The sequence below is a fragment of the Equus asinus genome, chromosome 17, assembly GCF_041296235.1.
Source record: "Equus asinus isolate D_3611 breed Donkey chromosome 17, EquAss-T2T_v2, whole genome shotgun sequence".
Taxonomy (NCBI): Eukaryota; Metazoa; Chordata; class Mammalia; order Perissodactyla; family Equidae; genus Equus; species Equus asinus.
In genome coordinates this window covers 24,806,862-24,831,173 of record NC_091806.1, presented here as the reverse complement: position 1 = coordinate 24,831,173, position 24,312 = coordinate 24,806,862, and the positions used below count along the sequence as shown (strand labels likewise).

Genomic DNA, 24,312 nt, shown 5'->3' with positions numbered 1-24,312 from the left:
AAGAGAGAGAGATTGAGCACTGGTGCCTCTTTTTCTAAGTCATTAATTCCATCGGTGGGGCCCACCCTCATGATCTCATCTAGTCCTAATTACTTCTTAAAGGTTCCATGTTGGAGGTAGGGGGATACAATTTAGTCCATAACAGATGCATTGCTCCCTAATAATTACTAAAAACATGTTCTTCCTGCACAGCTTTGCTGTGGCCACAGATTGGCTAAGTGAACAATCTGGAAGAATGCTCTATAGATGAAGTCACCAAGGAAATTAAATAATAACAGCTAGAGACAACCTGAAAGAGGAAACAAACAGTTCGTGAACATTTCAAAGAGTAAGACAAAGAGAGAGCATTATGTCTTGAATTGTTCAGGGATATGTTCTTGGGGGAGTTAGATATTTTGTACTTTGAAAGACATGTTGTAAGAAAGTTCACAAGGAAATTCTTATCTTCCTTTCAAAGATAAGTAAAACTCATGTCACTAGGCAAGAACACCAGCATAATAGATAATTAAAACACCAATAAATAAATAACAGCATTTCAAAAATTAGGGAACTTTGGGGGAATACTGTCATAGTAAAGAAGAGTTTCAGATGTGTGGTTCTGCAAAACCAGAGAATAGCTAATTGATAGTTAATTGATCTCCAGCCTGCAAGTGATTATATTACTTGCATCATATTCCTAAGAAAGATCCCTTTAGATAGAGTCACTGAGAAAACTATGCAGTATGTTGTTGCCCAAACCCACTTGGAGAAGAAATAGGAACACCTGCTACCCAGGTAGTGTTATAGACTGTATTTAAAATTTGAGATCCAAATGAGTATTTTAAAAATGAGGTAGAATAGAGCACAATTGATTTCAGAATAAAACATTTTAGGTGTCATTTTCTAAAATAAAGGTAAAGAGTGTTTCCTCTAATTTTATTGCAGTTATGCATGTATGAGCTATTATAGAAAACATATTTCTTATTAGTTTGAAATAAAAAAATAGAGATAGATTCTATTATTGACTCCAAGGTAGAATCTATTAGACCATTTGGAAATGTCAGGAACTTAATTGATTAGATTGTAATCTATGTCAAAACTGCCCTTCCCATTTTTGTAAAAGTTAGACACTTTACCCAGGATGAGAAGTGAGCACATTAAAATCAAGTCATGAGTATGTCCCTCAATATATCTGATATCAGTAAGGAGCATTAATTATGAGCAAGGAAAATAAGTATCAAACTATTTCTCCAAAAATTAATCTTTGCTTCCACATTACCAAACATCTAAAAGGGGCTACATTAGCAAATGAACGAAAAAGGCATGGTTTCCACCCATGGAGTCTACAATCTATCAAGAGAAGAAATATGGAAACAGATGGCTGCCATAAATGTGAGATGATATGTAATGAGTTATATATAAAATGTTTCTGGAAAACAGGCATACAAACTGATGGGTATAAAAGAATGGACATTAGAAATCAAGGAAGCCTTTATAGAAGAGTGGGGTTTTGATAGGCTTTGAAGGATAAATAGGAGTTTTCTCTCTAACTCTTCATTCGCCATTCACCTGATAGAGATGAGCATAGTGAGAAGCACTTAAGTAGAAAAGCATTTAAAGGTATATTGTAATTGAGGAATGCAAAACAATTATTCTAACTAATGTAATTCTTGTTAGCTTATCATGTGTTGGTTGTGGCAGAAGGGAACAGATGTGAAAAGAATGTGAATATAAAATATCATGGACCAGATGGTAAAAGATCACATAGAATATACTTTCAAATATGTTTGCATATAAACGCATACTCTACCTTCAAGATAAAGTGAAATGGCATACTGAAGTTCTTATTGCTGCTAAATAGTGAAGGCTTGTCTGGTATCTTGGTAAATTTCCAATCCAATAGTTGCTTAATTATTTCAGAATGGAACTTATTTATTTGTGTGACTGCTAACCTGACTTTTAAAAGCTTTGATAACTTACCCATCTCATACAATGATAATTGGCAGCAGTGATCAATATCATCAAAGAGGTTGTTCTCTTCCCGTAGAATTTGGTGGAAACAAGTATACACAGCACATGTAAAAATTATTTCTGCTTTTTCAGTCTATGCTTTATGAAGAACATCTAACTTCTCCTGATATGTTCTCTCATCTTTTTCCTGACATAACAAAATATATCAATTAGGCTATCTATTTCTCTTTTGGTAATTTATTCTTTGCTAAGACATCATTTGAGGAACTAAAATTTTAAGACATTCTTCTCTGTCTTTAATGTAAAAGACATGTTGCATATAAAACTTTAACCATAGCTATCTGCATCCAACTGTTAAGGATTTTCTGTGTTTTTCTTGTCCAGTGACCTCCATTTTCAAGCCCTGGAGGTATCTGACTCTGATCCATCAGCACTGTCTTCCCTGCTGCCAGGGAATTTTGAAAGTGCTTACACTGATTTCTATGTTCATCTACCTTTTAATGTATTAGGGGAGCACTTTTTAACATATTTTCTATTTTAAAATGTATTTGTGTCTGCTATGTGTTGGGGATAAAAAATTTTATTTTAATATTAACAATCCTTTTTGATATAAAATAGCACCATTTATAGATTAGGAAATTAAAGAACAAACTACATTTTTGGCATGCTAAAACTTATGTCACTAAAGAGTGACAAAGCCAAATTAAAATACAGTTCTCTCTATTTTGATCAAGATTCTGTCTACTTTCTGCTTGGCTTAAATCTCAAAATACCATCTTTCAACAGTTATCTGTCATTAGAAAAGCAATTGTTCATTACAGAAATGCTAAATGTGCAAGAACCTCAAGTGCCTTTTCTTCTTCGTAGATATAATAGAACAAGTGAATCCAAATGGAAATTGTGCGTTTACTCTTTAAGAAGGATATTGCTTGTGTTTTATATTTCAGTACACAAGCCAAGAAAGTTTGAATAATCTGACTAAGGGACACAATTACTAATACATGACATTGCCATGATTCAAAATCTAGTTTCATATTTTTAAATGCTATGCCATACTTCCTTTGAATATGAAATATCAGTATCATCATGGTGAAATAATGTTTTTAACGCAGAATTAGGATAGAAGAATCTCAATGAATAGGCTTACTATTGTGTAAGACTGTAACTGATGATGGAAAGAAAGCTTCTTGATATAAACAGTTATGATGGAAAATTCAGTCCAATTCTGCAGATGATTTCTGAGGACATACTGAATCTAGAACAACCGTACAAATTTAACATAGACAGTGAAGACATTGAAATTTTTAAAGATTTTGTCTACCTTGGTTCAGTCATCACTTTACATGGAGACTGTAGCCAAGAAATCAAGACAAGATCAAGATTTGGAAGGGCATCAATAAGAGAATTAGGAAAGATCAACAAATGTAAGGAGGTCACGTTAGAGAGTAAGGCCAAGATTATCCACACCCTCGTATTCCCAATTACTATGTACAGATGCAAAAGCTGGACCGTGAAGAAGGCTGACAGGAAAAAATTGATGCATTTGAAATATGGTGTTGGAGGAGAGCTCTGCAGATATCCTGGACTACAGGAAAGATCAACAAATGGGTCCTAGAGCAAATTAAGCCTGAACTATCACTGGAGGCAAAAATGGTAAAACTGAGGCTGTCAAACTTTGGGCATACCACGAGAAGATAGGATCCTGTGGAAAAGACAATAATACTGGGAAAAGTAGAAGGCAACAGGAAAAGAGGAAGACCGAATATAAAATGGATTGACCCCATACAGGAAGCCAAAGACATGAGTGTACAGCTTCTGAATAGGGTTGTTGAGGATAGGACGTTGTGGACATCACTCATTCATAGCATCACCAGGAGTCAGAGCGGACTTGACAGCAGACAACAACAAGAAACTGAATGCTTAGTCTTGTGCTGAAAGTTCTGGAGGGAGAAAAGGAAGTAATATGCCTTTCTCAAAAGATGATTAAATTTCCTTTGGTTCTGATTTTATGTTAGCAGAAGTATGATAATCAAACATATACCTCTATGTATACATATGCATATGTATATGTACACATGTATACATTTACACACACATGGGTATACACATTCATATCCACATATTTCTTTATAACGGGAACGTAGAGTAAAAGTCTTTAGGGCAAGTACTAAGTGCAAGGAAAAAGTGACACTTTATTTCAGAAAAGGAATAAAAGAAATGTTAAAGGAGCAAGAGATATTTCTGTTAGGAATTGGTCGTAGGTAAGCAGAGTATATTCGCATTTCTAATCTGGTGGCAGTGAGGAGTAGCCATGGTGGGGAGGAAGCTAAACTGCCCTAAGGAAACGTTACCAGATGGTGAATACACTTTAGTACACTGTAGCCTGCATTTTTTAATAAAATTAACTTTTTAGAGAAAATATTAATGCATTTTGGTAATTCTTCCGGATCTGTGCATTCACATATCCATATGTGAGACTATCATTTTAGACATGTGTGTGTGCGCTATGGCATTTATTACACATATTTCTTGAAGTGAGTCATGGCAAAAATTGTCTTAAAGCCGCTAGTCAAGTAAAGGGTGCTAGTCTGAGTAGCTCTATAAACAAATACACAATTGTCTCTTCTCTTTTTTTTCTCCTAATGGACTTTGATATGTAAATTAGAATATGTGATATTGAAGTTTTCCTAGGTCTATGCTTTCCTCCATGCCAACATTGCTATGATTAGATATTGAAAATCTATCTGTGAATCAGGAGTCCATGATAAAATATAAAACATCTAGAATAATCTTTCCACAAAGTTGTTGTTCACTAACACATTAAAGCAAACAAATAAAGAAATCAATAATATGAAAACTTTTGAGATGACCTAGAAAGAGTTGTACTATATAAGAGCCATTAATCATTGAAAAGATAGGGAGTATGAGTCACTTTATCTGTGCGATATTTATACCAAGTCTAATGTCCAGTGTGTACAATACAATTTATGTTTTCTCAAAATTATTTTTAATTTTTTGCATGGAAAAAGAAAGAGAAATATGACATATGACATTCTGGGATTAGGTAACAAGAAACTTTATTTCTATATATATTATCTTGTCCTAAATTAAACCTTATATTGATATTCATATTCCAATTATGAACAACAGTTCAAAAGGATATGTAAAATATATGACAATATAACACTTAAAATAATACAGTAAAGAAAAATCAACAGAAAAATAACCCAAATTGATATGTTTTTAAACAAATAATGAGGGGCCAGTCCAGTTGCTCAGTGGTTAAGTTCGCACGTTCCGCTTTGGCAGCCTGGGGTTCCCTGGTTCGGATCCCGGGTGCAGATATGGCACTGCTTGGAAAGCCATGCTGTGGTAGGTGTCCCACATACAAAGTAGAGGAAGATGGGCATGGATGTTAGCTCAGGGCCAGTCTTCCTCAGCGAAAAGAGGAGGATTGGCAGCAGATGTTAGCTCAGGGCTAATCTTCCTTTAACAAAAATAAAAACAGAAGAAGAAGAAGAGGTTGAAGTTCCAGCCTGTCTGTAAGTCCCAAGAGCATGAATTCACTCACTTCTGAATTATTGGCTTTGGCCATGGACTGTGTGTAGAAGCGTGTTAGACAGTTATCTCCAGAATATCTATTCTGGATAATCTTCCACTTCTTAGATTAAGAATTTAACTCATGCTTGTTTTATGATGACTGAAGATTATTCTCACTTGTCCTATGGGCCATTCTCAGGATTCAATTCTTCCTAATTTTGATCTGAAGGGATTTGTTCCAGACAGAAATTCCAACAAACTCAGTAATCTGGTGGATAAAGAAGATAGAATGTCTTGAATTAAATGTGGAATCGCATATACACAATGAAAACTCAGTATTATGGGTATAGCAGTATAAATATTTCAAGGGTAAATGAGATAGCAGCATATTTCAGAGTAATATATTGAGATGAAATACTAGACATTTCAACTCGATTCAGGATTAAGAGAATCATCACTCTGATTAAACAGTATTTTTAGTGTGTTAGCTAATGCAAGGGAGGAAGGAGTAAAAATATCATTATTTATAAAGTATGTGATATTGTATCTGAACCAATAAGTTCAGTGGAAAGATACTGTTAGATTTTTTAGGATTTTGGGAAAGTATTCTCTTACAAAGTTATATAATGAAAACAATACCATAATAAAAATGTAACCTCAAAGAAATATGAAAATAAAAAATTCAAGATTCCATTTAAAATAATAAACAAAAATTTAAAACCTAGGTTTTAATTTACTATTAAACTTGGCAAAATGCTGGCCTTATATATTTATGTAGTTTAAGTATAAGTTGAATACATTTATAGTTTCACATTTAGGAAAGAAGAAAGTTCTTCACAAGTTAACTCAAATATGTAATGCATGATAGACAATCCTAAATAAATCTATGAAGTAAACTTGCAAAAACAGTCAGGACATTTCTTAAAATGAAGTTCAATGAAGAGTTATTCATCCTTACAAATAGTAAACCACATTACAAACTACAGAATGTAAAACAAAGTGGGAATCAGTGGCAGCCAGTGAATGTTTATCAACTGGCTTTCAAAAAAAAAAAAACCCAAAAACCAAAAACAGTGCTGATTTGTAGCATCAGTTGATTTCCCAATTTCCATAGGAAAAATATTCCTTCTGTAGCTGATTTAAACATACCTGAAGTCACTGAACATGGTCTTGGTAAGAGATGCGCAGATGTAGCTTTGTGAGCAGGGAGGAGCTGCACTGGTAGTAGTTATAAAAAGTAAGTTAGCATTACAAGCAAAATAATAGAAAATAACATTTAGTAAAAGCCACATGTATTTATATGATTATACTATATGCTAGAGCAGCACTTAAAATCCATGATGAGGCTCTTTCCACAGTATATTTATATCTATATATATGAGTATCTTGCCCCAAACTACTTATTAATTGGAAAGAGAAAACTTTCATCTCATTAAATACAAAAGGACTAGCTAGCAAGTAGATGTACAACAGACATCTAATTATTTAAATCTAATGTTTTTAAAGTTGTGAGAAAACAGATGCAGCTAATTGAGGTATAATTTGTCTTCATCTTTCTGGAAGGCAGTGCAATAGTTAAGTGTCAAAATTGCTGGCTGTTATCCTAGTCCTTCTTTTTAGCCCTGAGCTAACATCAGTGCCAAGTCCGCATCTGGGATCCGAACCCCCGAACACCGGGCTGCCAAAGCGGAACGTGCGAACTTAAGCTCTCTGCCACCAGGCCGGCCCAAGCTCTTCTTTTTGGTATCTTTCTAGTGATCTACTTTATTAGTGTTATAGGCAATCTTGGGTTAATTATGCTAATTCGTATCAGTCCTCAGCTTCACACACCCGTGTCTTTTTCCCTCAATTGCCTAGCTTTTGTTGATTTTTGCTATACTTCCTCTGTCACCCCTAACAGTCCCATGAACTTCCTCCTGGAAATTAAAGAATATGCTTACTTGCTCGTGCCACTCACTTGTGTTGCTTTATCATTCTGTTGTTTGTGAAATGTATATGCTCTCAGTCATGGCGTACGATAGGTATGTGGCCGTTTTTAACAATTTCTATCATTGTCATGAACAGAAGGATCTGTATTCAAAAGGTGGCTAGTACATATTTGTAAGGTTTTTCCATGGGACTCCTACAGGCAATTCTTACATTCTGCTTGTGTTTCTGTAATTCAAATATAATAAATCACTTCTCCTGTGATGATGTTCCCCTGTTTGATCTGGCCTGTCATAAAATCAATTACAAAGATATCAAAGAATTGATATTGTTCACACTTGCTGGTTTCAATACATTTTTCTCTCTTTTTATTACTCTCATCTCCTACATATTCATTCTATTTTCCATTCTGAGGATTAATTCAGCTGAAGGTAGACAAAAGGCATTTTCTACTTGTGCCTCCCACTTGACTTCCATCACTATATTTTTGGGGACAATCATCCTCATGTCTATGCAGCCCAAAACAAGTCATTCCCTGAATACTGACAAAATTGCTTCTGTTTTCTATATTGTGGTAAGTCCTATTCTAAATCCTTAGTGTTCAGCCTGAGGAACCAGCAAGTCAAAAACGCTTTGAAGAGATTTATGGAAGAGGTGCTTTCTACTATAAAATAAATGACTTGTGGTCTAACTGAAATCCCTCAGAGCTGGGATGCAAAAGTAGAAACAACAGTAAACAGTAGACTTCAAGTTTTGTGCATTAGCATACCATTGGTAACATGCTTTCTAATGCTATAATATTTAAAAAATTAATATTGACAGAGAATACATTAATTTTCTGATTTTAGTATCTCTTATTATGAACATTATAACTCCTGCTAATACTGAAAGACTTCAGAATGAAATAAAGTCAATTGCAAATAGTAGGTTAAATTTTGTTTCATAGATCACTTAAAATCAATCTTTCTTTTGTGGAGTTTTAACTTGAAAACTCCAATTCATGCACCTTAATTGGTAACAATCATATCTACTTTAGATCACTACAGCAGCTTTAAGTCATTAATATTGCCTATAAAACACACACATACACGCAGTCCCAGTAAGATGAATATGAAAAGAATTATTCGTTTTGATGACCTGACAGGGACGTTGACATCAACACTGGAAAACATAACTTAAAAAGACTTCAAGAACAACTCAAATTTTAACAAGTGAGACAAGTCCTTCAGAGCAGAATAAGGTGTGTAAATTAGATAATAATGCCATATCAACGTTACCTTACTGATTTTGATAACAGTTCTCTGGTCATTTAAGAGAACACCCTTGCTTTTAGTAAATATACACTTATACGTCTATAAGAGTAAAGAGTCATCATGTCTTCAGTTGATTATCAAACACTTCAGGAAAAAAATGTAGTAAAATCTTAACATTTGGGGAATTGAGATAAAGAACCTTCAGAAATTCTTTGTAAAATGTTAGCATTTTTTTTCTGCAATTCTGAAACAATGTCAAAATAAAAAGTTAAAAATAAGTACTTCAGCATTTATTATTTAATTTTATATTTGTTTCAACAATATCTTTTAACACATTTCTTGTTTTGATGTCCCAATTCAAAATTCTTTGTAACTTTAAAAAGCTATAACTTTTTACAAATAATACTTATAAGCAATATACTTTTCTTTAAGAAAATAAATATAATCATCCATCCATCTTCAATAAAGCTTAGTTGAACAAAATCGGCTTTTGCTTTATGAGAGCTTATTTCTAAGATTGTGTTTCTCACCTGTTACAAACTAAAATAATATACCATACCATTTTAGGAAACCTTAAATCTCAATTTTATATAATGGTTCTTAAAATGACTAGATCTTTGCCAATAACTTTATGATCGGCCATAGTATTACAGTCAAGTTATTGAAATATATCAAAGTCTCTTCTTAAGGATTCAACACTACTGAGAGAGGAGAATGAATCTAGCTCTTTCTGATTCAGTTTAATTGTTTCCCACTTGAAAGTTGGCTACTTTACAGGAATGGCAGAGAAAAGTGAGCCTCTATATCTGCCATGCTAATTTTTGCTGTGCCTGAAGTGAACCCCAGCCTTATCAGAAGATGCTTAAATCACAACAACCACAGGCCTTATTTCTGGCCAATTTTGTTTCAAATGCAGCCAAATTCTGAAGTGCCAGCATCAGCAGTGTTATGTACTCCTAGAACAGATTTTCTCAAATGTGTTCCATGGTATTATAACCCCATGGTGATGATCTACAAAATCTACAGCTGATCTGCACAATGAAATGATCTACAAAAAAGAAATTCAATAAATTTAAAAAATGTTTTACACTGTAGCCTTTTGCTTGAAGATACAATTTCCATTAGTGTAAAAAAGAAACTGACAAAACCTCTTTTAATTTATTTAATTCTTATCTTATAAACATTTTTGAAAGCACAACACTTTTTTCAGAAATTTTGTTGAATGCTCTAAACATTCAGATAGCCCGTTTTGGACCCCAAGACCTGCTTATGTGATCTAAATTCTTTGGGCCTCTTTAGAAAATCGCTTTTCTGACTTTTAAATGAGAGTTATCCGATGATTTCCATGAGCCTTCACCTCATTGATGGTTTGATTCAACCAAAAAATATTAAAATCTTCATTCTACCAAAAATTTACAATATTTTTATCGTAGAGGTTTAGATGTTGAAAATGTCAAATTTGAAAAAGCAAAAGTCAAATTTGTATGTAAATGGAGGATAAGAATACCAGCTAGCTGAGAGTCTCTTTCAATTTAAATATAAAGTCATGAGAGAGACTGTTTCTCACTTGTGAAGATTTCAAAATGCAAAAAAATTGTTTAGGTGAAGGGGAATAGGGACCATAATATAATATTATAGAAATTAAAAATTATTTAATTCTTATGGAGGGATATTTGTCAAAATTTAGCAAAATCACAGCATCCAATAATCCCACTTCTAAGAAACTATCCTAAATAAATATTGACACAAATTCAAAATAATACAAGTGCAAGGTCATTCACTGGAGTATTATTTATATTAGCCACAGATTGGCATCCAAATATTCATCAACAGGGACAGTTCTTCTAGAAATGAGGAAGATTTCCACGTATGTCATACATAGCTCACTACAATATAATATTAAAAAGGAAAATATCCATCATAATATTGAAAATAGAAATGCATACTTTACACAGGGCAAGAAAAAGAGATGATTACAGATATGTATGTGTATTTTATTATATTTGATTAAAAAATAAGAGAAAAAGTCAACATGAATAAAAAGGGTTACATACAGGGAAGGAAGGGAATGAAGTGGATGCTGACAGGTACAGAAGTCGTTAAGTTTTTGAATATACTTTGCTGTGCAGTTTTAATTTTGGAAGCTTATTAAATTTTAAAAAAACAAAGTAACAAAATTGAATCAGAAGTGAAAAAAAAAAGGAACTTTTATTCTGGAAATCTTCTAGTGCATCCCATTTTATTCAAAGTAAAAGCCCAAGAACTTACAATGATCCACTAAGCTCTGAATGATTTGGCCCATGTTAACTCTAGGACTTCATGGCCCATTCCTCTTTCCCTTTCTCTGCTCCAGCATCCACTGCCCTCAAAACAGCAGCCATGTTCCCTCCATACAGTCTTTCTTTGCACAGGCCATTCCTTGGCCTGGCACACTCTTCTCTTCATATCAGCTTTCTCTTTTACTCCGATGTTATTCTGGGTTCATTCAAGAACAAAGCACATTCTGGGGCTGGTAAAAAGGCTGCTGTGAGAAGTAGGGCTGATACAAATGTTGGGACATCTAAGGAAGTAAAGATGAGAGAAGTAGCTAATACTGGCCTAGGAAAGTTGCAGCCCAAAGGTAAGCCAAGCAGCTGGTGAAGACCTCAGCCCAAACACTGAAGCAATTAGTTCTCAAAGCTCTCCAGGCAACTGCATTAATAAGAATCTTTTTGAAAACACTCGTAGTGCAAATCCATTGCCTTATGGATTATTTCTCCTCATAGTGGTGCTTACAATTTTACACCCTGAGTGTACTAAGCTCCTGTTTATTTAACCTTCCTGTTTTGCAATTGCATTATATGTAAAAGATGATTTTTTTTCTTTTCTTTTTCCTCAGAACTCATTATCATTTCTGGAGCCCCTTATTTCTAATATGCATCACATTTCTACTTCTTCTGGCTTATTACTCCATCTTTGACATTAACATTTTTACATTTTCCATTTAGATTACCTCTCTTTATGAATCCTCTAAACATAAAAATAATATGATTTTTGATGTTTATTATTCAAAAATATTTAGTGTATTCTACAGGAACAATTTGAGGGTGCATTATAAAATAAAGAAAAAGCTAATATATGCTCTAAGCTGTTTCTTTTGTTTTATTTTGAATTACTAACATTGAACAGACAATATCAGACATATTAAAGATGATCATATTTAGTTTTGTCTGGGCTTAGGAGATATTTCACTGTTTTATGCATTTTTATTTTTCTTTTAAATACCTCACTCAAAGCAGTGGCCAGAGATCTTGATAAAGGTGTCTATGTTCATTGTCTCCATTTATTTTTGATACGCTCTTTAGCCATTTCAATATAGTTTCTCTCTATCTAGTACTGTACCAAAGAAGGTGTAAGTTCTCAGATTTTCTCCATATTAATGAGTTCAGTAGACATTTAAAAATCTTCATCTTATTTAAATATTCAACAAGAAAACATAAGAAAAACTTTTGACTTTGGTTTGGGCAAAAGACTTCTTAAACAGGACACAGTAAGCATGAAATATAAAAGAGAACTTTGATATGGAATTAATGAGTATTAAAAATGTTGGTCTTTGAAAGACAAGGAGGCAAAAAGGGAAACTTCATACAGGGAGATAAATTTTGCTAAACGTATATCTTACAGAGGGCTACATACAGTATGTAGAAAGAGCTCTTACCACTCCATAATAAATATATAGGCAACACAATGAAAACTAAACAAAAATTTTGAACAGGCACTTCGCAAAAGAAGACATTTGCTTCATTGGCCAATAAGAACTTAAAATAGATGCTAACATTGCTGTTCCTCAGAAAACAAACTAAACCACAATGATGTGACATTATTCACCCATTCAAATGGTAAAGTTTAAAAGACTGACAATATGAGAGTTGATTAGAATGTGGAAGAACTGGAACCCTCATATATTGCTGGTAAGAATCCCAAATATTACAGCCACATGGATTTGTCAGTATCTCATAAGTTAAGCATATATTTACTACATGACCCAGCAATTCCAGTCACAGGTATTTACCCAAGAGAAATGAAAACATATGTTCACACAAAGATGTGTATGTTAGTGTTCATTGAAGCATTATTTTTTGTAATCAAAAGTGAAAGCAACTGAAATGCCCTTCAATGGTGAATGGATAAACAAATTGTAATTTGGTTACAATATGAAATGCTACTCAGCAATAAAAATCAAATAGTAATATTTGTACATGCAAAAACATGGATGAACCTCAAAAATATTGTGTGAAATGAAAGAAATCAAACAGAAAGAATGTATTTATCTGAAATTCTGGAAAAGACAAAACTATAGTGACAAAGCAATTCAGTGATTAGCTGAGGCCATTTGGTGGGAGAATTTTGACAACAAAAAATAAATTTAAATAATTTTAGTAATGAATAAACAGATCACAGAAGTTAAGCCCAGAGACAATCATAAGTAGATTTAAATTTTACATTTTTTGTATGTGAAATTTTACATTTATTGCAAAAATACAAATTATGTTTGGCATTTTCTAGTTACTTAAGAAATTTTAAAAAATTGTCCATAATACATCATATGGGCATCCCAAAATACCAACACATTACTAGTACAAAATTATACTACATAGAACCTGATATAAATATAAGTAATTACCTACCTGCTTTGTGGTAGTTTTGTAACAGTTTTATAACAATTCAAAATTATAAAAAACAAAAAGATATATTGGTTAAATGTATACCAATGATTAAATACCAAGAGACATGATTGTTATATTGTATGGTAAGAGTATGGCTAGTTTTGTAAGAAACCACCAAATTGTCTTTGCTGAACATTTTAACATGATTACTCAAGCACTATGCCTTCTATATTTCCCTCATGTTCTGCCAGCGTTTTAGCTGTACTGATTATTTCCGGGTAGAGTGACACAAATTTTACTCTACATGGTTACTAAGAAACTAATGGCCCTATCCTTAATTTATAGTTTTTGCAGTTGCCCATTGACAATGATGTTATCACAGGGCATGGAAGTTCTAAAGATCCTTTGTGAATTTCTGTGTTCCATATATATTCTTCCTGGCCCCATGGTGCATTAGCACCTAACTCCCTATGTTAATCAGAGTCGATTCCTTTAGTCAGCACACTAATTCCTTCCTTGCTTGTCTGTCCACTGGCTTGAAATAGTCATAGATTTAAGTTTGTTAAGACACTAACTGAGACCCTGGTGAAAATATTTTCTCTCAGGAACTCTAAAGCTATAACCTGACGAGCATAATATTGTAGGAATGGGACGCACAAGTTCAGACATTTTGCCATAGGCTATAATTATGAGACGGACCAATTGTACTACACCTTCTTCACTTCCAGATCCATGATTTCATGGTCTTGGAGACACTATACTGCCTATAACCTATATTGCCATTGGTTTGTAACCTACAGTGTGTCATGGAGGACAGCGTTCCAATGTAGCAAGTTCTTTTTCTAGCTGGTGACTTAGTTGAGCTGTCAATACGCCATTTGGATTTCCTCTCAAGCCATCTGATTGTTGGTGATGACATACATGTTAAGACCATTAATAATATGCCATGGTCATGTCAAACTTTTATTGCTGTAAAATGCATTTCTTCTTCTGAGGGAATTTTGTGTGGTTTACAATCTAATGAAGAATATATCCTTTAAGCTGTGGGAAAGTGACATTCCCTCAGACACTGCAGCTTGGAAGGGAACTCCTTATTCCACTTGCTGATTTCAGTAAGGACACATTATTGTTCTCTCCAATATTTAAGGGATTTGATACAATTCACTTATCACTGTATTTATGACTTGTTTTTCAAAACAATGTTGCCATGTTTAGGATTTCGTATAGGTCTCTGCTTGGAACAGATTGGACACTTAATGTTGATAGTAGTAGAAGGGAGTCCATGGTATTGAATACATGTTTATATAGGCTTCATTCCTGATATTGTGACTATTCTGTTTATGGTGTCACTGAATAAGCCTTGGGGTTGCAAGAGAGAAGACAGTGTGGCTACTATCCACATAATACTTTCTCTAATTCTCCTGATTTGCTGCAAACCTCCTTTGCTATAGTTACCCTTTAGTAGGTAAAAAATTGAATCAGCATGCTTTGTGCCCCCTCATACAAATTCGTCTAAAATCCTCTCCTCCAGAATGCCAAGTTCTTGGAGACTTGCAACTCTCAGTCACCTGACCAACTTGCCAGCACTATTTGTCATTCTCTATGAATCAGTGTAAAGTCATGCATCACTTGATCATAGGGATACATTCAAAGAAACGTGTCATCAGACTATTCCGATGTTATGCGAAGATCATAGAGTGCGCCTACACAAACCTACGTGGTGTAGCCTACTACACAACTAAGCTATTTGGTAATAATTTTATGGGACCAGTGTCGTGTGTGTGGTCTGTTATTGACCAAAACATCATTACACAATGAATGACTGTATTCCTTCAGGCCACATTTTCTCCATATGAAGTTGAAGGTCCAATGTTAGATCCCGTGGAACAAATTTCTTTCACCACTATTCCTCAGGGAAACCACTTAGTGGGACTGTAATGTGGCACAATTCCATTTCTGACTATTTCCTACATAATGTGGCAGCTCTTCTTTGCATTAGGCCCAAATCTTACTTGGGACTTCCTCAGTTGGAACCTCTAATCCCTGAAACCACAGCATGGATTTCTAGCAGGATTGATAGAAAGGAGCCTGTGCAGCAGATATAAGTGATATGAAAATGTGGACCACTTGTTCATATAATGTGTTAATGCTGTTTTAACCATGTTGTAAATGAATCTCTTCCATTTAAAATGGATTGAAATGTGCCCAGCCCAAAATTATGAGTTGGTAGATCCCACAATACCCAACACAAGATAGACAGCTGATGCTAAATTTCACTCGGTGTCTTTCATCCAGCACTTAGTTTCTACCAGGATACAGAAGAATACAGAAAATTATTTTATGTCTTCATCAGAAGGTCTGGCTTTGCTACAATGTCTGTGTGCTGATGTGGATTTGGGCTTTCAAGAGACTCAAACATCGTTCTATTCCAAAACAGATATCTCTAGCATCAGTGGATAACTTGCAGAATCTACACTTTCTCTGGAACTGAATCCAATCAGGGAGAATGTTGAATATCTAATAAACGGCTCAGATCTATACTCTCAAGCATGGTACATGCTCCCTGGTAAACCCAAGAGTAGCACAATGTGCTGTACGTATTTCTGAGTTGTAGTAAATTTGTGGGACAACAATATGCCCTTTACTTTGGACCAGATGTACAAAGAGTTCCAATTGTTATTTCACTTAAAGCAAATGTACAGAGTGATGCACTAGACTCTGAATCTTTGTAAGGTTTTTCCTCCCAACTTTTGACTCCTACACGTTACTAAGGCATGAGGGATCTTGCCACTCACAGCTCACCAGATACACTTAGCAAGATTCTATCAATATAGTGAACTTTCATAATGTATTGTGAAATAACAAGGTGGTTACAGCTCTCATAGAGAATTTTTTTTCTTTTCATTGAGGTATTATTGACAAATAAACACTGTATACATTTAGAGTGTGTGACCTGATATTTTGGTGAATGTACACATTGTGAAATAATCACCACAATCAAGCTGATGGATGTGTCCATCACCTCACATGATTAACATTTTCTTTCTTTCTTTGAGGTAAGAACACTTAAGATCTACCTTCTTAGTAAATTTCAAGTATACAATAGAGTACTGTTAACTATAGCCACACATCTGTACATTATATCTCCAAAACTTATTCATCTTGTGTAACTGAAACTTTGCATCCCCTGACCAAAATTTCCCTATTTTCTTCTCCCTCTTCAGCCTCTGCCAACCATTCTACTCTCGGCTGCTAGGTATTTGACTATTTTAGAGTCTACATAACAGTGAGATCTTGCAGTATTTGTATTTCTGTAGCTTATATCACTTAGCATAATGTCTTCCACGATCATGGATAAATTTTGAAACTGAAGGATTCACATCTCCCTGAGGAAGTCTGATAGAAAGTAATTTATTTATTTTTCTCGTTTTTTTTTTTTGTCAAAGAGACTAAGGGTAAAGAAATTATTTAGTATAGAGAATAAAATATTTGATGTAAAGTTTGGGAAATAATTATTCTAAGATTTTTACACTATCAATCATTGGTAAATTAAAACAAAAAACTTCTGTTTGTAAGAAAATGGTGGGTTGGTCCCTATCTCTCAATATAATGAATATAAAGCAGCTAAAGTTTATTGATCCATATTACCATATGTATTATTCTCAAGTTAAATTATTATAGCTAGCTTTTATGGTGGGCATTATCCCCATTTTATAAATAGCTGAATCTTAAAAAGCATATGTGACTTGCCCAAGAACACACAGCTTGTATGTGGCAAAGTTAAGATTCAGGGCCAAATGGTTCTGAATTCAAAATTCATGGGCTTTAACACTGTCGGGCATTGACTAACGATTCAATGTGTCTTATTTTTTGTCTGTTTTCTTTTCTTTAAGTGCCTTGAGGCAGAGTCAAGAAGATCATGGTTGTGGTAGATTACAATCAAATTGTCCACATGAATCCTTTTGTCTATATTCACACACTTGTATTATTATCTCCCTGATGGACTCTGGCCCTGTGACTTGCTTCAAAGAGAATGCTCAAAGTGATCCTATATTGTACACCTTCTTAGGCTAGACGATTTTTCTCCACAAGAGTGCTTTTTCTTCATGAGAATGCTAAATGTTGGAACCCAAGTGCCATCTTGTTGGAATCCCAAGCTAGATACATGGAAATGTCACAGGGATAAAAGAAAGCACTTCAGCTCACAGCCTCACCAAGTGTCAATCACGCAACTGAGGCCACGTGGATCATACAACTGTTCTACTGCCCCAGCTGCCACCCCCTGGAGTAAGGTTTGTCTAGTTAGCCCACAGAAACATGAAAAATATTAAATGATTATTGCTTTAGGCCAGTATGGTTTGGGGTGTTGTATACAGCTACAATTGAAACAGTAGTGATCACAGAATGAATAGCAGAATTTTTTAAATTAAATTATATCTAAGAAGAAATTCTGAAAATAGATTTTACAATCTTGACAGAAGGAAAACCTTTAAAATATTTTTCTAAAAGAATTGATGAACATATTCTCAGAGGCCTATAGCTGTGTACATGCTGACAGATGTCTTTCAAGCTTTCTTGAATTTCTTTGAAGTATCTGAGGAAAATCACATTAGTATAATAATTAAAGACTAGTTATAAATAATAATGCAAAAAAATACATAGACTTCCGTACAATTTAGATTTAAAATTTTTTGTTATTGTTTTCATTCTGTTAGACAGAATGGTGTTATAAAAAATCAGAAGAGGGGCCAGACCAGTGGTGCAGTGGTTGGGTTCATATGTTCTGCTTTGGTGGCCTGGGGTTCACAGGTTCGGGTTTCTGGTGGGGACCTGCACAACCCTCATCAGGGTATGCTGTGTCGATGTCCCACATGCAAAATAGAGGAAGACTGACAACAGATGTTGACTCAGGGCCAATCTTCCTCACCCCCGTCCTCCAAAAAAAAACACACAAAACCAGAAGACAGTGTTTTTAAGTTAAAATATCCACATTCTGTAAGACTTGATTGCTTGTTATTTTTTTCTAACAATAAGCAATTGTTTATGATTTTTTTAGTTGTACATCTTTCTGTTTATATCTCTATACATACTTGTGTGTGGAATGCGGATAAACAGTTTTGTTAGAAAATTTGAAGAGAAGGAGTGTTAATTTCTTTATGATGTGCATGCCTGTAAACGCTTTCCAACAACAGACTTCAGGAAAAAAAAAATGAAGTTCATTTTAAATTGTGTTCGTCTTTGACTAGAACTATCAAACAACAATTTTCTGAGATTAAACTAAATGTACCTCCAGGTTGATAAGAAACTCACTATTTAATTATTACTTGTCAATAACTCCACAGACTATGGAGTTTCAGCTGTAGGGTTGGATCTTTGGTGCAGTTTATCAATACTTGGTAGCCTAGAAATTCTAACGGCAAGCTAATTCACTTTGATCTGATGTATACCGTGACTTCTTTCTGAAATTCAAAATTATAAAAAATCTGTATTAAAGTATGAAAGGTAAACAAAAAGCAGTTAAACATTTTGTGAGTTGTTTTCCCATGTGTTAAAATAAAATTTGCTATTAGTTACTAATACTTTGTTAAACTTGGGTTCAACATAGTGATCTTCTGAATTTCAACTGTTCATTCCTTTCCTGTTAAGCAAATTGGGTCCCAAAAGATTAACTATAAAATGATTGTTCAAGCTTGTGAGACATCAGTACATTGTTTTATTTAGAAATTGCTTAAAATGACATAATACAAGGAAAATGCTTTAGAGGGACCAACAAATGATATAAATTATACTCACCATTTTTAAGTAGTGTTAAGTATTGTTGGCAGTCACAGAGTTTGCCTCAAGATCTATTGGTCTCTTTTTCATTATGTTGTGGATTACTCAAAGGCAGCATGTAGTAGGAAAAAAAATCAAGGTAACTGAGGTAGGAAAAACAGGTTTGAAGTAACACAATCTTTGTATTCATATGTTCTGTTATTCAATTATTATATTTGGAGTGCCTATTAATTGATAAGTCCTACCAGGTATTGGGGAAAATATAGAACTATCTTTGCTTACCAAGAACTTGAAATTCAGAGTAGGTTACAAGTAAATTGACAGGAGAATGAATTGTTGGATGTGACACTCAAACAGTAAGGAAACATCTCTAGAAAGAAGTGAAATTTCCCCTGAGAAGCGAAGGATAAATAGGAAGATAGTAGCCAACGAGATAGGTGAAGATAAATGGAAGGATATTCCAGGCCATCTAAGTACAAAATCCCGTGGTAACATCTGAGAAACTGATAGCAAGCAACATGGTTGAAGCAAGGAGATTACATGAAAAATGTCACAAGAGGTCACACTATTCTGCAAAGAAGAGTTTCTTGATCAAAGTTTGAGTTAGCCACATTAAAAAGTTTGGACTTGATCCTCAAATCAACGGGAAACAACAAACTAAGATTTACAAGTTAGAAAGTACACTGGATTTGCTATATGCACAGAAAGGCTGGTAAGACTAGTGGCTAAGATAAATGGAAGAGGACAATAACCCAGAATGTTGTGATAGAGGTATAATATACAAGTAAAAGAATATATAAAGTGCAAGAAGTAGAGAGTTTAAAAAAATATGTTAAGTAATTAGTAGTTTTCAATAATTAATTCTTTGATTAGAGGAAGTAAGAGGTGTATATGACAAGTGATTTCTCTGTTTCTTACTCGGATAACTGGTTGGAAGACAGCACCTTTCACAGAGTCGGAAAATATATGATCCAAGGCATATGAGAGGGATAGGGGCATTTTGAATTCCTGATGTCTCTTTTGAACATGTTAAATTTAGGTACCTTAGTTATATCAAAATAAAGCTGTCTGAGAATCTCTTAAATATATATACCTGGAGTACATAGGAGAAATACGGCCTAGAAATTTAGACTTATGCATCACCAGCATATAAAAGACAATTGTTCCAATAGCATTAGATGAGAGTGTGCAAACATGACATGAGTTGGCTTAGAACAAAACTATGAAGTAATAGTTTACTTTAAGCATGGCCAAAGGAAGCAGAGCAACCAAGGAAAATAAAAGTGGATAGAAGATCAGAAAACATGGAAATTCTGGTGACTTTGGAAATAAATAAGAAAGCCAATGGTTTTCATGATGAAAGGAGATGTCACTAGTGTCTAGCGATTTAGAAATGTCATAAAGGAACTTTTAATTGTCTCTGAGAAACAGAAGCATGTTGGTGAACTTAGAATGAGTAACTGCATTGCAATTACACTGAGAAAATATTTCATTTGAGATATATATATGAAGGATGAAGTGAATGACTTTTCCAGGAGGTTTGGTAGTGCAGGGAGGAAGAGAAGAACAGAGGTTAATAAATAAAGGTAAAGGAAGAGAAGTCACAAGTCAATGGTGAGACTTTTTGCATGTATCTTCTCTTTAGTTTGATAGGAAAGATTGAATAAATTAGTAGAGGAAGAAGATATGGGAGACAGAAGAGTGTGGGAATAAAATAGAAGTTTAGATATTAGAAAGAGAATTCTCCACCTCATCACACCCTCCAAAAGGTGGAAAGGGTAGATTTGGAAGCAGGTAGTTTAGTGCAACTGGTGGCAAGTTGAGAAGGATCTATTTAGTTCTTTAAGTCTTCTTCTGATGTTGGAATTGTTAGTAACTACTCCGAGTAAGCTGGGAGGTGTGGGGGAATATGAAAGCATCCAAAAGTGTTTGAAATAGCTACATACACACCGGGAAACAAAACGTCGATTTGGGAAAAAGCAGCTCAAGTAAGTAACTAGTTGATTTTGAATGTGATAAGTTTGTCATAACTCACTTTCACCTAGATGGTGTTCTTGGTATTTCAGGAACAATTTCAAAGAGAAAAATAATTCAATAAAGCCAGATTTTGGTATATCTGGAAGGAAATAGGGCAAGAAAGTTTTGGATGTTGGAGAAAGAAGTTGTAGTAAAAATCACCATCTAAGCTGTACAGGGTAAGAATGGAATAAAGGAAGTGAAATAGGTAAAGGATAATTAGTGGAGTGAAAGGAATAGTGGTTTGAATAGGTTAGCAACAAGTCATAGTGTCATAACTAAGGTGAAAAGGAAAGAGCAGAGAGTTGTGGTCATAAGACAATGTTTTAATTTTGAATACTTAGCATTTCATCAGTTTCTAGATAAAATTATTTTCAAAATGGAGTCACAGGAACGGAAGCTCAAGTGGAGTGGTGGTCACTGATATCAAGATCAAGAATCTGAGAAATGTTATATCACCTGCTAGATTTGAAATATGTGGAGACTTCAAATGGAGCAGCATACAGATAAGTGGCCTGGAGAGAAGTTGGTTTTCAAGGGGGAGCCAAGTTTCAGGTTAAGGAAAGGAGAATAAAATGATTGAAAGTGTTGAAGAGTTTGGTAATATCAGAAGGAGAGCTGCACAGGCTCCAATACATCAGAAAAATATAAGTAGTAGAAAGAATAAGAGACAAGAAAGGCAGTGATTTGAGATCATACGTTAATGAGGCAATGGAAGAACACCTGAAACTGCCGCAAAGAGAATAACGTCCTGGAGTCATCAATATGACAGGATTACACACAGGTTTCTGCAGTCTAAGCCTCAATCTAAATACTATCAATACCTTTAAGAGCTAAAATTGATTTATTTAACACACAGTATAAGACAGGCACTATTCTAAACACTTGACATGAACAAAGTCTTAGACTGCCTTTCCAAAATTGCTGTCATCTCTGGTTAAGGGAGAAGTTCTTGGGTCTCTGAAAGGTGATAATTTCTGTAAACTATGAATTGGTGTTAGGGAATCAAGGACAAGTTTAATGAGTTATTCTTCTTCACCCTACCCTAATGGTGAAACATGAGAGGGCTTAAGCTTTCATCCTCAGTTTCCATATCTGAAAATGAAGATGATAGCTGTATTGACAATTTACAGGGTTGATGTAAAGATATTCTGAGATAAAATAGTGAAAAAAGAAAGTCAAGTTTATCACCTTTTGCTCAAGTAAAGATCATGAAAAGCTGCTTCCTTTTAATAAGCCAGAAACCAGTTTGTATTTCCACAAACTCATGCTAGATTTTTTTTTCTGCTTTGCATTTGTATGTTTGAAGGCTCATGATAAATGTGTTTACTGAATCACTTATGTATTTTTAATCTTATTATGCCTCTTTCAAAAAAAGCAAGACTATCCACATTCCTAAGGATATTTTTCTGCCTTTAATTTACAAAAACTCCGTAACAACTGAAGGAAAATCAGGAATCATAGTAAGAGAAGAAAATAAAATTAAGATTATTCTGAATATTCAGTGTACAGATGATCAATATTCAAAATTTTGTTTATGATCATTCATATTGTTACTTCTTCTGGAATCAAATTTTAAATTTATACCTTCTTATTAAGTAAAAATTTTTGAAGGAATTAGTATACTTTTTTTAAGTATTCCAAGAATTTAAAGAATTATTTTTATCTGTATTCAAATAACTCTCAATAATTAATTTCTCTTATTAAAAATAGTTTTGAGATAGATTATTCAATTATGTAAAATTTTAAAGTCCCGTCTTTCTATTTTTAGCAATTCCCATAGAGTTCCATGCTTTGGAATTTCTGCTTAGAACAAATAACTTCATTCTGAAACCGTAAGTAACATGAAGATTCTCCTTTGATTGTGTTCAACATAAGATCACGGTGGGTCAGAACCACTTCCTAACATCTGCTTGATTACTGCCACTGGAGACGAGAATATTCAGAATTTATGCCCTGGAGGGATTTAAATATAAAAAATCCTCCAGGCTTTTATATTTTATATGTTTTTTATATTTTAACTTTATATTTTTAAGTAAAAAAAAAGTTTTAAATCTATGCCATTGCCAAAGGCAATCATTCACAAGTATCTGAGTTTATCCTCTTGGGACTCACGGATAATCCAAAGCTTCAAGTCATTCTCTTCGGTGTATTCCTAGGGATCTATTTAGTTAGTGTCATGGGTAACCTTGGTTTGATTGTACTAATTCAAATCAGTCCTCAGCTTCACACACCTATGTATTTTTTTCTCAGCCATCTGGCTTTTATTGATTTTTCTTTTACTTCATCTGTCACCCCAAACACCTTGGTGCATTTCCTGTGTGACATTAAAAGTATAACATTTTATGGATGTGCCATTCAGGTGTGCTGCTTCATCACATTTGTAGTTTGTGAACTGTATTTGCTTGCAATTATGGCATATGATTGGTATGTTGCCATCTGTAGCCCTTTACTCTACGTCACTCTCATGCCAAGAAAACTCTGCTATCGAATAATTGCTAGCACATATGTTTATGGATTTGCTGTGGGTCTTGGCCAGACAGTGGCAACATTCCGCTTGTCTTTTTGTGGCTCAAATATGGTCAACCACTTCTACTGTGATGATGTTCCCTTGGTTGCTCTGGCCTGTTCCGACACTCATATCAAAGAACTCATGTTGTTAATCATTGCTGGGTTCAACACCCTCTGCTCTCTACTGAATGTGATGATTTCTTATGTTTTCATCCTCTTTGCCGTTCTGAGGATCCATTCTGCTGAAGGAAGACAGAAAGCTTTTTCTACCTGTGCTTCCCACCTGACCTCCATCACAATATTTTACGGGACAATCATTTTTATGTATGTACTACACAATTCAAGGCATTCTCTAAACACAGATAAATTTGCTTCAGAGTTTTATGTGGTAGTGATTCCCATGTTAAACCCATTGATCTATAGCCTGAGAAATCAGGAGGTAAAGAATGCACTAAAAAGAATTAGAGAAAAGTTGTGTTTGGCTATCAAATAACTGAAAACTCACTGGACAGGTAGTGATCAGAAGACTTTGAGTTGTGTTTTATCTAGTCACAATGCTGACAAGTGATGGAGACAAATTCCTCACTTCAAGTGCTCACATTCACTCAGCATATGTCTCAGCAGCTGTTTCATTCTCAGGGATTTCCTCATGAAAGGCATTTTGTAAATTTTGAGTTGTTGAATCGTAAAAGGAG

The 24,312-nt window shown here is 34.4% G+C and overlaps 1 protein-coding gene across 1 annotated transcript; it reads left to right on the top strand.

Moving 5' to 3' along the window:
• The first annotated feature begins 11,243 nt into the window (after window positions 1–11,243).
• Window positions 11,244–24,110, top strand: LOC106844053 (olfactory receptor 5AL1-like). The gene is given in 2 exon segments (XM_070487334.1): window positions 11,244–11,289; window positions 23,143–24,110. Coding segments are annotated over 2 exon segments (1,014 nt in total).
• The last annotated feature ends 202 nt before the right edge of the window (window positions 24,111–24,312 follow it).